Source organism: Histoplasma capsulatum, genomic scaffold (genome assembly GCF_000149585.1).
Source record: "Histoplasma capsulatum NAm1 scaffold_1 genomic scaffold, whole genome shotgun sequence".
In the NCBI taxonomy this organism is placed as follows: domain Eukaryota; kingdom Fungi; phylum Ascomycota; class Eurotiomycetes; order Onygenales; family Ajellomycetaceae; genus Histoplasma; species Histoplasma mississippiense.
In genome coordinates this window covers 4846322-4859822 of record NW_001813982.1, presented here as the reverse complement: position 1 = coordinate 4859822, position 13501 = coordinate 4846322, and the positions used below count along the sequence as shown (strand labels likewise).

Genomic DNA, 13501 nt, shown 5'->3' with positions numbered 1-13501 from the left:
TGGAGCACGTGGGCGCAATCGGCGGGCAGTGTGGGCAGGGCAGGCTATGGTAGTATGGCAAACGGAGGCCCTGCTAAAATTATGTGGAGACAGCGCCAGGGAGCCTGTCTGAGACTCAGTCGGATCAAGAGTCGCAGCAGCAGCAGCAACAGCAACAACAGAAATAGTAATAGGAGGAGTGGGAGTGGAAAGCAAAGTGGGAGAAGCCAATAAGCCAGCGCTTTCCAAACCAACAGGCGTCCCGCAAAGGCGCATCTTGCTATGCGAAGGGGCAGGGTGACACAAACCGCCAGGCTCCGGATGCAAATTCTCTGGTCGTCCCAGCCGCTCACTCAGGCATTATTGCTGGCGGTTGAAGAAGGGCGTGCACACAGTTCCTCAGTCGACTGTTCCGGCGTCGTTGGACGTGGGGGAGCGGGAGCAAGACTCTTTCCACGCCGGGTTGTTGAGATGAAGGATGACATAAGGACTGACTAAGAGAATCAGCGTCTGTGCACAAGAATCCTGTGTGCTCATTGGCTGGTTGAGTGGCTCCCGCCCAGCCATGTGGCCAATGAAATAATGGGTCAAGTCCACGTGATTGTGCTGTACCGCGTAATATTGCTGCGGTGGGTATGGTTTTGTCATTTTAAATTACAAGTTTTCTGTACGTCATCACCTCTGAGACTTGTGCCTTGTTGGAGAACATATGGCGTCTACTTGCTGTAACTGGGCCACAAGTTCCAGCCTCTCCAATGACATAGTGGCATTGCTAACTCTTGTTGGACCAAGTAAGTTATCATCAACTCTCAAAATAAATAGATTTCACTCAAAACCATTGGTTTCTGTTTACCATCAAATAATTGCTATTCTAGCACCTCTGAGACGTGAAAAGAATGTGATTTGGCCACACTTGCAGCAGATATGGTCAACATTTGAAGATGCTTCGACCTGCCAGCCCTTGGGGCAGCATGACAGTTACAATTTGTAAGAATTTCAAAACATCAAGATAGAACCAACAACGATCCTTATAATATATTAAAAATATCTCTCAGAATTACTTATAACTTATAGAATCTCAGAATAACAACATTTAATTACAGGTAATTGTCTTGTGGTTGACGTGGAGGCAATGAAGTATCTGGATATCACTAGTACAGTGTATTCATATCGAATTTTCGGTGTGAATTCTTACCACTCCACCATATCGATCCTTAATTTTCATCTGTTTCGGAGGTAATCCTACAACAATCTCCATGTCGGCGCTCTCTAAAAATTTTTGATTGATGCCCCTGTCAAAAACAATTGATTGGTATCTGGTTGGTTCAAATGTTAAGTTACCAGTAAACATGAACAAGAACGCAGTCGCCAGAATCGGTGATTTTCAACATCCTTTAATATTTGCAATCATATCGTCCTTAATAACCTTAAGTTAACATCTATGAATAAATTCCCATAAGTTTCCAACGGCTGCCTTCTTTCAGGTCATGTTCTCATCACTATTGCGGTCCTTACCTCTGCTCAGACAGAGGTGGAAGCCGCTCAATTTCTCCAATCCAAACTTTATCCAATTACCTGAATCTCACAAAATCGAAGAAGAAACCCTTCCGGATTATATTGCGTCCCAATATTATCCTCCCGAATATGAGAAGTTATCAAGGAGCAATATCAAGCTGTAGGCAAACTTAAACCATAGCTACCCGGACAAATGCTCATGTGCTACAATTGCAGGGGTCGCCATTATGTTATGCTCAAGATATTTGTTCGGGTCTCATCTATGGGACAGCGAGTGGATGATGAACTGAAGATGTCTAGATGCATGGATCAAGCTCCGAAAGGCCATCCTGGTCGCAAGGCTGTAAGAACATTACTTGACGCATTTTACATTGATGGACCTGAGGATAAGCATCAATGCCTTGTGCATCCTCCGTTATGGGAGAGTGTCTTGACTTTCTTACGCCGGAATCCAGTAGAGAGACTGCCTTCAGCAGTTATAGCATTCGTTCTTTAGCGGCTCTTTTTGGCATTGGATTATATGCATACGGAGTACAATATCGTACACACTGGTTCGTGACCACGTCCTCTTCTGTCCTCACCTGTATGCGTTCGTATTTTTGTTAAGTAACCCGTTCTACTAGATATAAAGGCGGATAATATCATTTTTGGTATCAATGATGATTCAGTCTTTACTGACTTCGAGGAGGAGGAACTTCAACAACCCATTCCAAGAAAGGAGGTGGACATGGATGGAAGGACTGTTTACATGTCCCGCAAGGTCAGAATTCCTGCTGATGTGGGCGACCCAGTTCTATGTGATTTCGGTTCAGCCGTACTGGGCTATCAACATCATGCAGAATTCATTCAACCCAATATCTACCGAGCACCCGAGGTGATTCTAGGAGCTCCATGGACGTATAGTGTTGACATATGGAATGTGGGCTGCATGGTATGATATAACAACATGATCAAATGATTGAATAATTAAGGAGAATAAATTCAGAGATGCGGGCAGTAGACCACCAACTAGACCAGCGTGACTAATACATTATATAAGCACATCATCATGCCATCGGGATAGTTAGATATGAGTTCAACGGCAACACCCACGATAACCAACATAAATACTCCAGCCCAGTCCACAGACGCATCTAATTAGCTTTACCATCGTGTCTCATTGTTTCATTTTCATTTTTCTAGTACATTTACTTGCAAGGACCTGCTCATATATGGCAAATACCTCGAAGCGCCCCTCCATCGGCATTGGCATTGGAATTTTCAATTCACAATCATTCGCCTGTTCCTACCACGCAACACAGGTATTCTCTATCTGGTGCACGCATTTCGCGGAATCAATCTTGCTGACCTGAGACCTTGCGAAGGATCGGATAGTCCCCAGATCTTTCATTGCCATTTCCAACATTTCAACTCTTGCCATCAGCTCGATACTTGATCTTACTCCTCTGCATCCCGGAGTCTGGAACTTTATAGAAGCTTCCCGGTGAATCTCATAGCCGCAGATCCATATTTCTAGGATGGCGAGGGCGGCGACGCCTCAGATCATCTCTGATATCCAAAATCCCGACTCAACTGCTTCACGGATTGAGGCTCTGCGGCTGTTGAAAAATGAGATTATCGGGCATGATCAAAGAAAGGAAGCCTGGATTGGATGGGGTATCATTCCGTTATTATCGCAGATTTTAGCAGGCCGAAGAGGGGCGGGCAAAAAGACTACCGGCGGAGAGGTTAATGGACATACAAGACGTCAACATTTGGCAAGGAGCAGGAGCGGTAGATCAGATGATGATGAAGTCTGCTTACAAGCCATTCTCATTATTGGCAGCTTAGCCCAAGGTACGCTGTTTTTAGTCCAGCTTGCTGTTTCCTTCTTCTGCTGCTCCCCCTTGAGGGAAAAATATATCATTGCAGTTAAAGTTCAATTTTCCTCAAATAATCTCTGAGGTTCTAATGTCAGTAAAATAGGGGGTCCTCCATTCATCTCTCCCATTGCCGCAGGGGGGATTTTCCCATTGCTTCTATCAATATTTTCCTCACCAGACTGCCATCCATCACTTTTCCTTGCCGTCCTTGAGACTCTCAATACAATCGCAGATAGATTCCCGTTATACCAGCAGCAAAGCTTGCCACATGCGAAACAGCTATCTTCCCTCCTCTACTCTCGAGACCATGTTGAGACTCTTCGTAGACTTCTAATTGGCTCGACATCCTCCTCTAGCCAGCGGCCCGTTACCCTTGCTGCCAATTTAATTGCAAAAACATGTTCAGAAGAGAGTTACAAGGCTATTCTGGGGGAGTCCGGTGTGCTGGATGCACTGGCTTTCAAACTTTCTACCTTTGTGGTTGCCCAGGGATTCGTTCTTCCTGGTGCTGAGAATAATATTATGGACTCTGGCGCTCTGAAAACCTTGCCACCTGCTGCACCGCCAAACGCGCAACTAGCTCCTATTCTCAGAGCCATTACCTTAATAATCGAAAATTCAAAGTCTCGCGCAGAGCACTTTGTCTCATCCCCCGCGGTGGTAGCCGTTTTTCCTAAGCAGATCCCTGAATTTTCCCCTAATGATATCAAAAAGTCTCCATGGGGGGCAACATATTTCTCAGGGTTCGCCGTTCCTCGCCACAGTGCCACGAATCCAATCGATGCAATCCTACCCTCTGTCCCAGCTGCACAATCTAAAAACTCGAATTTTCCGCCTCTCGGATCTCACACCTCATTTGGGAGACAGAGCAATTTCTTTAGTCCTCCCCTTTCTTTTTCGGAAACTCCCTCATCAGATGAGGATGAAAGTGCCCTCATATCATGGCTGTTTACCGTTATCCGATCTGAGTCGAGTCAGACTCGTCTCGTAGCGGCGAGGCTGGCAACGCTTCTCTTCCGGTTAGGATTAGCAAAAAAGCATCGAGTGCCAATGTTCGGCTACTTATTGATCCCACTCCTAATTCGCATATTTGAGAAGGATTACGAAGCGCCTGGAGATGTCAGTATTCATGAAAGCGCGCTGATATCGACAACCCTACGAGCCAAAGAAGAGGCGCCTGCGATTCTTGCGTCGCTAGTCATGGATAGCCGTGAACTCCAAAAGCATGCAGCGGAAGCCGAGGCGATACCTAAGCTCTCTCAAATGCTTAAAGAGACTTTCAGTCCGATTTCTGAGGCAGCAAAGCCTATGTGGAATTCAGATAAAAACCTTGCCACAACGTCAAACCCCACTCAGCCAGAACTATGCCTTGGACCTCGCGGTTGCTCTCCTGCGGTGTACCACAGAATGAAAGTTCGCGAAGGAGCTCTGAAAGCCCTCGCTGCATTGTCGCTTTTTAAGGAGGATTACCGAAGAATGATCTGCGACAATGGCGTCGTGCCATATATTATTGATTCAATGAAGCCATGTGAAGAGGATTCTCTAGAAACACTCGACTGCAACCCGCCTTCAACGCTCCTTGCAGCATGTGCAGCTGCAAGGTCTCTTACACGATCTGTGAGCGCCCTGAGGACAAACTTGATCGACGCTGGTGTGGCTACTCCAATGTTCACATTAATCAAATTTCGGGATATCGCTGTACAGATTGCCGCAACGTCCGTGGTGTGCAATCTGGCAATGGACTTTAGTCCTATGAAAGATGTATGCCAAATGTTTTGTTTCCTTTGTCTTTTTGTCATCTCTCTTTACATACATTATATAGGGAATGTCCCTTTCTTCCCCGATTCCTCTGTCGCTCTGCCACCTTGACACTAACCATGGTACGTGTTCTAGGCCATTATAGGAGCGAACATGATACCCATACTTTGCGAGCATTCACACTCATCCAATACTAGCCTACGACTAGAATCCATTTGGGCTTTGAAGCATATTGCTTACAACTCCACAAATGACATTAAAATGAAGATAGTTGAAGAACTGGAACCCGGGTGGTTAAAGCAGGTCATTTGCCACGACCCAGGCGACCCGCCAATCCGGAGGAAAGGGGAAGATGACATGGGTGGTACATCTTCTCTTGGAATGGAGGCGCCGAACTCCGCTGGAGAACGAGTCGACATTCTCAACCCTATGGATGGGGTTGAAGGAGAAACAATACCAGGCCAGGATGGGGACTATAACATGACAAATACCGTCGTGTCGCCCAAACCAACAAGCCTTGATGTTTCCCTCATTGATTATTCCAGACGACGGAAGCTTGCTGTTAGTGGCGACCTTGATCAAACGAAACAAGCTCGACGGGATGATCTGCAAGTTCAAGAACAGACGCTTGACTTGCTCCGAAACCTGATCTGTGGCGTAGGCGCACCAGAAATGATCGATTATCTCTTCCAGGAAGTGGGTCAAAATGACCTCTTCAACATTCTTGCAGACAAGTTACGCCCAAAGCCGATTGTTAAATACGGCGGCCGCAAAGATTCCTTATCCTCTTCGTCCAAGTGCATCCCCGTGCCAACAGAGATTCTCTGCTCTGTCACATATATTGTGATCCATATCGCCGCTGGCCTGCCCCGACACCGGCAGCTATTAATTCAACACCCTACTTTATTAAAACTTATGATGCCCCTGTTCAACAACCCAGATAAACAGGTGCGAGTGAACTGCGTGTGGGTAGTTATCAATTTAACAATTGCAGACGATCAAATGGATCATGCCAGCTGCTGCGAGCGGGCTATGAAACTCGAGAGCCTGGGCGTGATGGAAAAGCTCCTTAGTTTGGAGAACGACGCCGAATCAGATGTGAAAGAGCGGACCAAAACCGCCCTATCCTTGATGCATGCTTTGCTTCAGTGACCTCATCACTAAATCCATGAAATCATACAATGAAAATGGGGAGCTAGTGTGTATTGTAACTCAACTAATCGGGTCTTTTTTTTCTTCCTTTTTCCCTTTTCCTTCCTTTTTATTATTTTTACCACTAGAATTTTTATTTTATATTAAAAAGACCTATTTTGAAGGGTTTAACCCACTCCTCCTTTCCCTTCATTTCACTTCTCCCTCATACAGCTATTTTATAAGTTTGTTATTGTCTTCCTTCACAGCTTATATAGCATTCATCCATAGCCTACGATGAAGCTTTCATTATCGTACTCGGTTTTGCGACCTTCCTACCATTTTGTAACCACTAAAATCTTCGCCCTTATTCGTCTAGGAACACTTTGTTGAACCGAACCACTTCTTATAGCTCGCAACCACATCTCCTCGCCCTCTGATCTTTCCTCCCAATTACACTTCAAGACAGCCCGTTTTATGCCTAATCTGAGCGTAATTCTTTTCTTCTTCAAAATTTTTGGCTGTAATTATAGCTAAGCTTCTAGTTCCGTACACAACGCAGGAATCCAGGGAAACTAAAAGGAAAGGGGTTAGTTGCGGCGAAAGGGAAAAAAAAAAAAAAAAAAAAAAAAAATTAAAATTAAAATTAAAATCCAACACAGAGGGGCGTATGGGATGAGAATGCCGGGGCGCCGTATGGGATATCCAATAATTTGCATTGTGGTTCTTTCTTGCTGTAGTTTATATCCAAAGGTGGATTTTGCAGATTTGAAGTGTTGCTGTTTACCATTCATTTCTCTGCTTCCTTTATCTATGCATTATATATACTTGTATGTTACCTCTGCTATCCTCAGTATGATATGACCCCTTTGCCGACGCAGCAGCTGTCGTTCAAGTCTCCCTTCGAAAAATAAACACACCTGCATAATTCAGCAGATATTCCTGTTACTGCTGTGATCTAATGGTATGAGCAAGGTTTTGCTCTAGCTCTCCCCCCCCCCCCCCCCCTTTTTTTTCCCCCCTTCTCTGCTCAAAGATCGCTGCATACTGTACACCGTCCCGTACATAATAAATTGAGTAAACTTCCATATAATATGTATATATATATAGGGTAGGAATATAATTTCTTGACATCTGTCAGGGTGCGTTTCATCAGCTTTTGATCGCGAAGTTATATTTCAGTGAAAACGTCATTCATCACCACGTACTGCATGCACAACTGGTACTCTGTGGGGTTCCTTGTAAGAACCTTGTCTCTTGGCTATGATATTGCCTAGTAAAGTGAACTAAATGCGCGAAAGAGTGAGGTTGGCCATCCTAGAACTAAATAAGCAGGATGAAACAAATTGGAAACCATTTATGCGAGTTTATAACAGCCAGTTTTTCAGGGGAAAAAAGATAGGTGGAGGGATGGCGGGGTACAACGACAAGGAAAGAAGAAGAGTAATAAAAAATAAACAAAAGGAAGGAAAGAGATAAAAGTCACCGTGCCCATTCCTGCGTCGCTATATTCTCATAATACACCCTCTCACTGAACGTATTCTTAAAACTCTCCCTCCCCTTAATTGCGGCCTCCCACTTCCTCCACCGACGCCAAACACCCTCGTCCTTCCCTCCCTCGCCCTCCGCAGGGATCCCAGTCCCGCCCTCCTTAAACTTCTCCACCATAAAGAATCTCGCCACCCACGGCGCCAGCGCAATATCCGGCAACCCAATCTCCTCGCCAAGGAAATAGGGGCCCTCCGGATCCATCTCGCGCGTGAATTCCTTAACAGCCTTTAGGAACTCTGCGCGCGCCGCGTCCCGCTCCTCTGTGCTCTTGGCATATTGAATCTTGCGGTAATTGGGGGTGATGCGGGAGCCGACAAAGTCGATCCAGATGCGGGCGCGGGCGCGCTCGAATGGGCCCTTTGGGAGGAGATGTGGAGTGTGATCCGGATAGGCTTCTTCGAGGTATTCATTGATGATGTTGGATTCGTAGAGGGGTTTTGTGCCCTGATTATTGGGCAGGGGGGCGCCAATAGTGGGCACGAGGCCCTTGGGGTTTAAAGCGAGAAGGGAGGGAGACTTGTCGTATGGGTTTGTTTCGATGTATTGGTAGAGAATCTTTTTCTCTTCGAGAGTGATCCATGTGCGTTGAACTGAGGGGGAGAAGGATTTTCGATGTTAGTTGTTGTCTAGGGTAGATAGATATTATGCAATGTTTGTCTTGAATGGTGCGGTTTTTGTTCATTTCGTACCATATCTAGCAGTTAAGTTAGGAACTGAGCATAGTACTTTAACGCAGAACGCAAAGAATATGGGAAACGCACGGGCAAAACCAGCCAGCGTATAACTTCAATGGCTGCTCAGCGACATGTTTGTCTGCAAGAGCCTTTGCGGCACCAGTTGCAACGGGATGTCGAACGACCTGCGGCATTGCGGAGAAGTTAAACTGGGATTAAGGTGTCTTTACCGGAAGGCCTCGGTTATAAATTGACAGAGAGTAAGAAGTTGCGAAGCCAAAAAGGAGAATATCGCCAATGTATATATACGCTCTGAGGTTGATATATATGGAGGTCAGTGAGGGGCTATGCTCGTAATTGGATGTAGCACGGCTAGGCCCGGATTCTACCCGTTAGAAATCAAAATACTGAGAAACGATCACCTGTTGCTGGGTCACTTGGTCCATGATGCAATCCGCGCTTGTATTGACTGCTTTTTGTGGTGGTTCGGTAGTGGGAGCTAATTGCCGAACTTTGGATGGATTTGTCACCAAAAGGGCCAAGCTCGGCAATGGCCCTCTTGCCGTTGGTTGACCTTATTGTTTCTACCGCATTGGCAGTCTGGAAAGATGGAAACATGCAGTTGAGACGACCGGCGCCCAGGGAGGGATTGCTACAACTGAACAAGCTGGCTACCTATGGGTGCCCTGAAACGGATTGAGGTACGACCTCAAGCACAAGATTCTGCATTATACCTTAACTGACCGTGTTACTAGCCGACAATAGCAACCAGCCTCATTCTCATATCTCCATTTGGATTACTTGGATAGTTCCTGTGCCTCGTTACTCTTTTCTTTAGGTCGTTCTGGATGATCGCATAGCATTGATTCAAATATCTTTTCATGCTGGGTCTGGCAGCCCACGTCAATGCCCTTGTGATTCTTTCAAAGCTTTTCAAAATTATCTGCGAGGACGGTGAAGCGAAGCATATGTATGTGCAATACCACTCGTGATAGGTTAATAAAGGCGGTTGAGAAGGGAAATACTTTATCGAAGAACAAATCTAGAATGGAAAAAACAGCAGTCCCCACAAGCCAGGCTCTGGCTTGAATGAGAAACCCATCCATGGATAGAGCGACTTTTCCCTTCAGAGACGTTCGTGGATCATCTCTTTCCTTTTCCTTTTTTTTTTTTTTTTGTACCCTCCGAAAGCGACTTTGAGAGCTTACGAGATTATCTTTGCAGTCGAGAGCAAACCGCTCTCAACCATTCATCATCATCTAGTACCTTCTTCCTTCATCCTTCATCCTCAACTCACTCCCTGGACCTAGTCTCAGACAGCGGGGCCAACCAGGCGCTGAAAAACGAAGAAAGGGGCCCACTGGCAAAAACATGGGGAAATGCTCTTTTTTTTTTGTAGCCCCGAGTTTCGTTGCAAAAGGAGAATGTTGTAGATATCATCTTTGTTGCCTGATCAGTCAGCGTCCTAGTCAGTATTCACAATGGAAAAAGAGTTTGTAGCTGTACAGTACAAAGAGAAATTCGCTAGATTGCTAGCGGGCAGAAAATATAACAGGAAGAAAACATATGCAAGATAGCTCTGGAAACCTCCACAAGCCAACGTCTTGTTGTTGCGAGTACCGGACACGTTTCTCCAAGAAATAGCCTCTTGCTTTAAAAAGATCCTTTTCTTCCCAGGAGCCAAAATCGAATTTCATACAGTTTACTATTTCTCTTCTTTCTTAGCAGGTAAGGTTTCCCTACTTTGACCTTGTTCACATTCAGGACGGAGAGTCTTCCAAGGTTATATGCTCAATTCGCGTGCGTGAGCTGCGCATCGTAGAGACCGTCACCCTGGAGACAACCCCTGTGTATTTATTCTCCACTCCCTCTCGAACCTTGCAGTTTGCAGTCTCACTCCACTTTGCAAGATGTTCCAATGCAAGATCTGCGGGATCTGCTTGCAGTTCCACCAGAATTACCTTCACCACACCCTGACAGGTCGAGCACTGCAGTGTTGTAATTGCACTGGGATTTTTGATAGCGTGTGTACTCTAAGAAGTCATCGACGGCTCGTCCACCCCAGGTAAAACCCACTTGAAAATAAGGATATCGTTTTGGTCCCCGAGACATCGGATATCACTGACACAGTACATCTATATATTGGCAGGGAATTCGAAGAAGGCCGGAGAATGAAGCACAATGCCGATATTGCAACAACATTGGAGCTTCTCCAAGGGAGATCCGAAACTGTTGGTGATTCTGCGTACAACAATATGGGCAACGAAATTACCGCTGAACGAGCCAGTGATATTACCTCTTTAGCTGTCAAGGCGACTGACAGGGAGGCCAGCCGGCGCAATATAGGGAATGGGTCCCCACAAGCGTGCAGTCCTCCGGGTGGCGATTTCAGTATACAAGTTCTAAAACCGGCTCCACCCAATACCCCAGACTCGGATATCCAAAAAGGGGAAGGCTTGATAGATATTAATGGACCGGATGGACCGGACGAGAAACAAAGCGATCTAGACAAAGCAGTTGACGCGCTGATAGCGTCGATTAGGAAACGAACTCAGCAAGAGGAACATGCCACTCTCGTGAAAGTGGCTGAGGATTGCATGCCACCCAATCTTCCTTCCACAGTTTCTGACCAGGTGAAGAATGACGTGCCCAATGAAACTTCAGAGAGCATGGGAGCTGCAAAATCCGAGAGGGCAGTATATAACAAGAAAACTGAGAATACCGGTGAAAGAATGTCCCCCGGTTCAAGAGCTCCAACACGCATTTATACGCCGCAATCTGAAAATTCAGATCGAATTAAGAGGGTCAAACACAACGGAACGAAACCATCCGGAGGCCCAGCAGTTTCCATGGCGGTGGATCCTTTTCAACCACATCAGGGCTCAGAGTCGAAGCAGCAAGAAAATCCTGGAGTGCGAATCATTTGTTTCGATTGTGATGTTGCCTTCAGCACGCTTATCGGTCTCCAGCACCACCAGATCATGTACGAGCACAATTATTGCAAAGTTTGTCTCAGCTTCTTCAACGACCGCTCGCTATTCGAGCACCACATTCAGTTGGTCCACAATTTCAAATGTATAGAGTGTGCATTGACATACAAGACCTGGGAAGAAAAAGCAGAACATCAACGCCAGACTGGTCACGGGTATTGCAAAGAGTGTAGTAGCTACTTTTTGGACCGCGAGAGCCATGCCAAGCACCTCAGTCTTCATAAAAGCACAAAGTTTGCATGCCCAATCTGCAATGCCAGCTTTGGAACCGAGCAAAGCCGGGTCATGCACCAGACTGCAACCAAACACGCGTATTGCAACGAATGCGGGCGCTATTTCCAAGACGGAGCAAGCTATGCAAAACACGTCAATGTCCATAATGCAACCAGCTTCGCCTGTCATATCTGTGGAATGGGATTCATGACGGAAGACCATCGAGACGCCCACCAACGAGAGAGGAATCATGGTGTCTGCTCACAATGTGAGGCAGTCTTCGTAGACAAGGTGAGCGAGAAAAGCCATAAGGGAGTTGCTCATAAACACAAATGCCAGATCCGTGGCTGCAAACTTTCTTTTTCGACACCTGATCTCCTGGCGACTCATAAAGCAAAATCACACCATTTTTGCAGAATATGCACTCGTACATTCGTGGATAAAACGGCGCTCCTAAACCACGAGCGAACATCTGCGAAGCATGCCAAACCCCAAGTCATGAGATAGGGCTTCAGAGGAGGGAAGATTAAACGAAACCAAGGATATCGTGCTAGAAATTGTCTTAATAAAATGTTCGCCTCTCTCTCTGTACTTTATGAAATCTCTCTGAGTTGTCCAAGAATTATGTAGAATGGTCTGGTGGAGTGTTAGAGGAAAGCGATTGTATGTAGTCCAGTAAGCTATCCGGAGAAACCTTTGATCCCGGCCAGGTCCGACCTCACGAACTTTTTGTTCTACCTTCCAGTGCAGAGACAGAGGCAATGACAAGATAAATGTCTGTGACTGTTTTTCCTCTAACGACCTAGAAAATGGCGCCTGCGAGGAGTGAGGCCGCGCCACATGATACAAGCAATAATGTTCATCCAACTATTCCTCCGCCTGCAGGACCCCATCCCTCTTACATCCAGGTTGCGAAGCCCTATGTCTTTGAGCGGACTGTCCATGAATGTATAGCAGCCACTGGCGTTGACCAGCTCAGGGAAGACAACATTCGACTCCAGGGCGTCACCTGGATCGATAATTTCCGGAAAGCTCTTCATCTGTATGTGGGCTTTCAATCCATTTCCTGCTTTATTCTATTTCTTTTATTCTTCTTTTAAGCCGTTCGACCACTGATATATCCGGTACAGACCAGTCCGCACTTTCAACACTGCGGCTATTTACTATCATAAATTCAGGCTTGTACACCCGGAAAGCGAGTACAACTATCTCGTATGTCTGATTCCTTATCAAATTTTTGGCTTCTCACGCTTACTCTTGACCTTAAAAAAAGGATGCGGCAGCAGCAGCGCTCTTTATTGCGTGTAAGATTGAGGACACTCTCAAGAAATCGCGTGATATCCTCTGCTCAGCGTATAATCTCAAGCTTCCGCCAGCAGAACACCTTTCTGCAGATGATCCGGTAGGTTTCCTCCTTGAGTGGAACCAGCCGATTTTCCGCGTTCACTGACTTGATAATACGCCACAGTTGTTTGAATCCCATTCACGCGGGATAATTGGCCTGGAACGGCTTATGCTAGAGTCATCGGGATTTGACTTTCGCAACCGCCATCCCCAAAAGCCACTTATCAAACTAATAAAGCATTTTAATTTTGACAAGAATTCGAAAACGTCGCGAGTCGCGTATGGCATGAGTCTTGACCTTTACAGAACCTTTGCTCCTCTAAAACAGACTTCAGCAACCATGGCCTTTGCATGTCTGGAGCTGGCGGGTCGGCTTCTCAACGACCGCCATGAACGCGTCGAGTCCGGGAGGGTATATAGACTCTGGCTAACCTCTCGCGAAGAAATAATGCGTAAGCTCTAGCTCTAAACCCATTTATCTAAT

The 13501-nt window shown here is 46.1% G+C and overlaps 4 protein-coding genes across 4 annotated transcripts; 3 read left to right on the top strand and 1 right to left on the bottom strand.

Moving 5' to 3' along the window:
• Positions 1-3011: 3011 nt before the first annotated feature.
• Positions 3012-6266, top strand: HCAG_01369 (conserved hypothetical protein; the record flags this gene model as incomplete). The annotated part of the gene is made up of 4 exons (XM_001544272.1): positions 3012-3330; positions 3589-5117; positions 5179-5236; positions 5386-6266. The coding sequence occupies 4 exons, from the start codon at positions 3012-3014 to the stop codon at positions 6264-6266; spliced, it is 2787 nt and encodes a 928-aa protein (XP_001544322.1).
• A 1461-nt stretch (positions 6267-7727) lies between these two features.
• On the bottom strand, positions 7728-8664 carry HCAG_01368 (predicted protein; the record flags this gene model as incomplete). Its single annotated transcript, XM_001544271.1, has 2 exons — positions 7728-8386; positions 8631-8664. The coding sequence occupies 2 exons, from the start codon at positions 8662-8664 to the stop codon at positions 7728-7730; spliced, it is 693 nt and encodes a 230-aa protein (XP_001544321.1).
• Positions 8665-10388: 1724 nt separating this feature from the next.
• HCAG_01367 (predicted protein) lies at positions 10389-12180 on the top strand (the record flags this gene model as incomplete). The annotated part of the gene is made up of 2 exons (XM_001544270.1): positions 10389-10468; positions 10620-12180. The coding sequence occupies 2 exons, from the start codon at positions 10389-10391 to the stop codon at positions 12178-12180; spliced, it is 1641 nt and encodes a 546-aa protein (XP_001544320.1).
• A 302-nt stretch (positions 12181-12482) lies between these two features.
• HCAG_01366 (predicted protein) lies at positions 12483-13486 on the top strand (the record flags this gene model as incomplete). The annotated part of the gene is made up of 5 exons (XM_001544269.1): positions 12483-12715; positions 12804-12885; positions 12947-13075; positions 13142-13429; positions 13481-13486. The coding sequence occupies 5 exons, from the start codon at positions 12483-12485 to the stop codon at positions 13484-13486; spliced, it is 738 nt and encodes a 245-aa protein (XP_001544319.1).
• Positions 13487-13501: the final 15 nt, after the last annotated feature.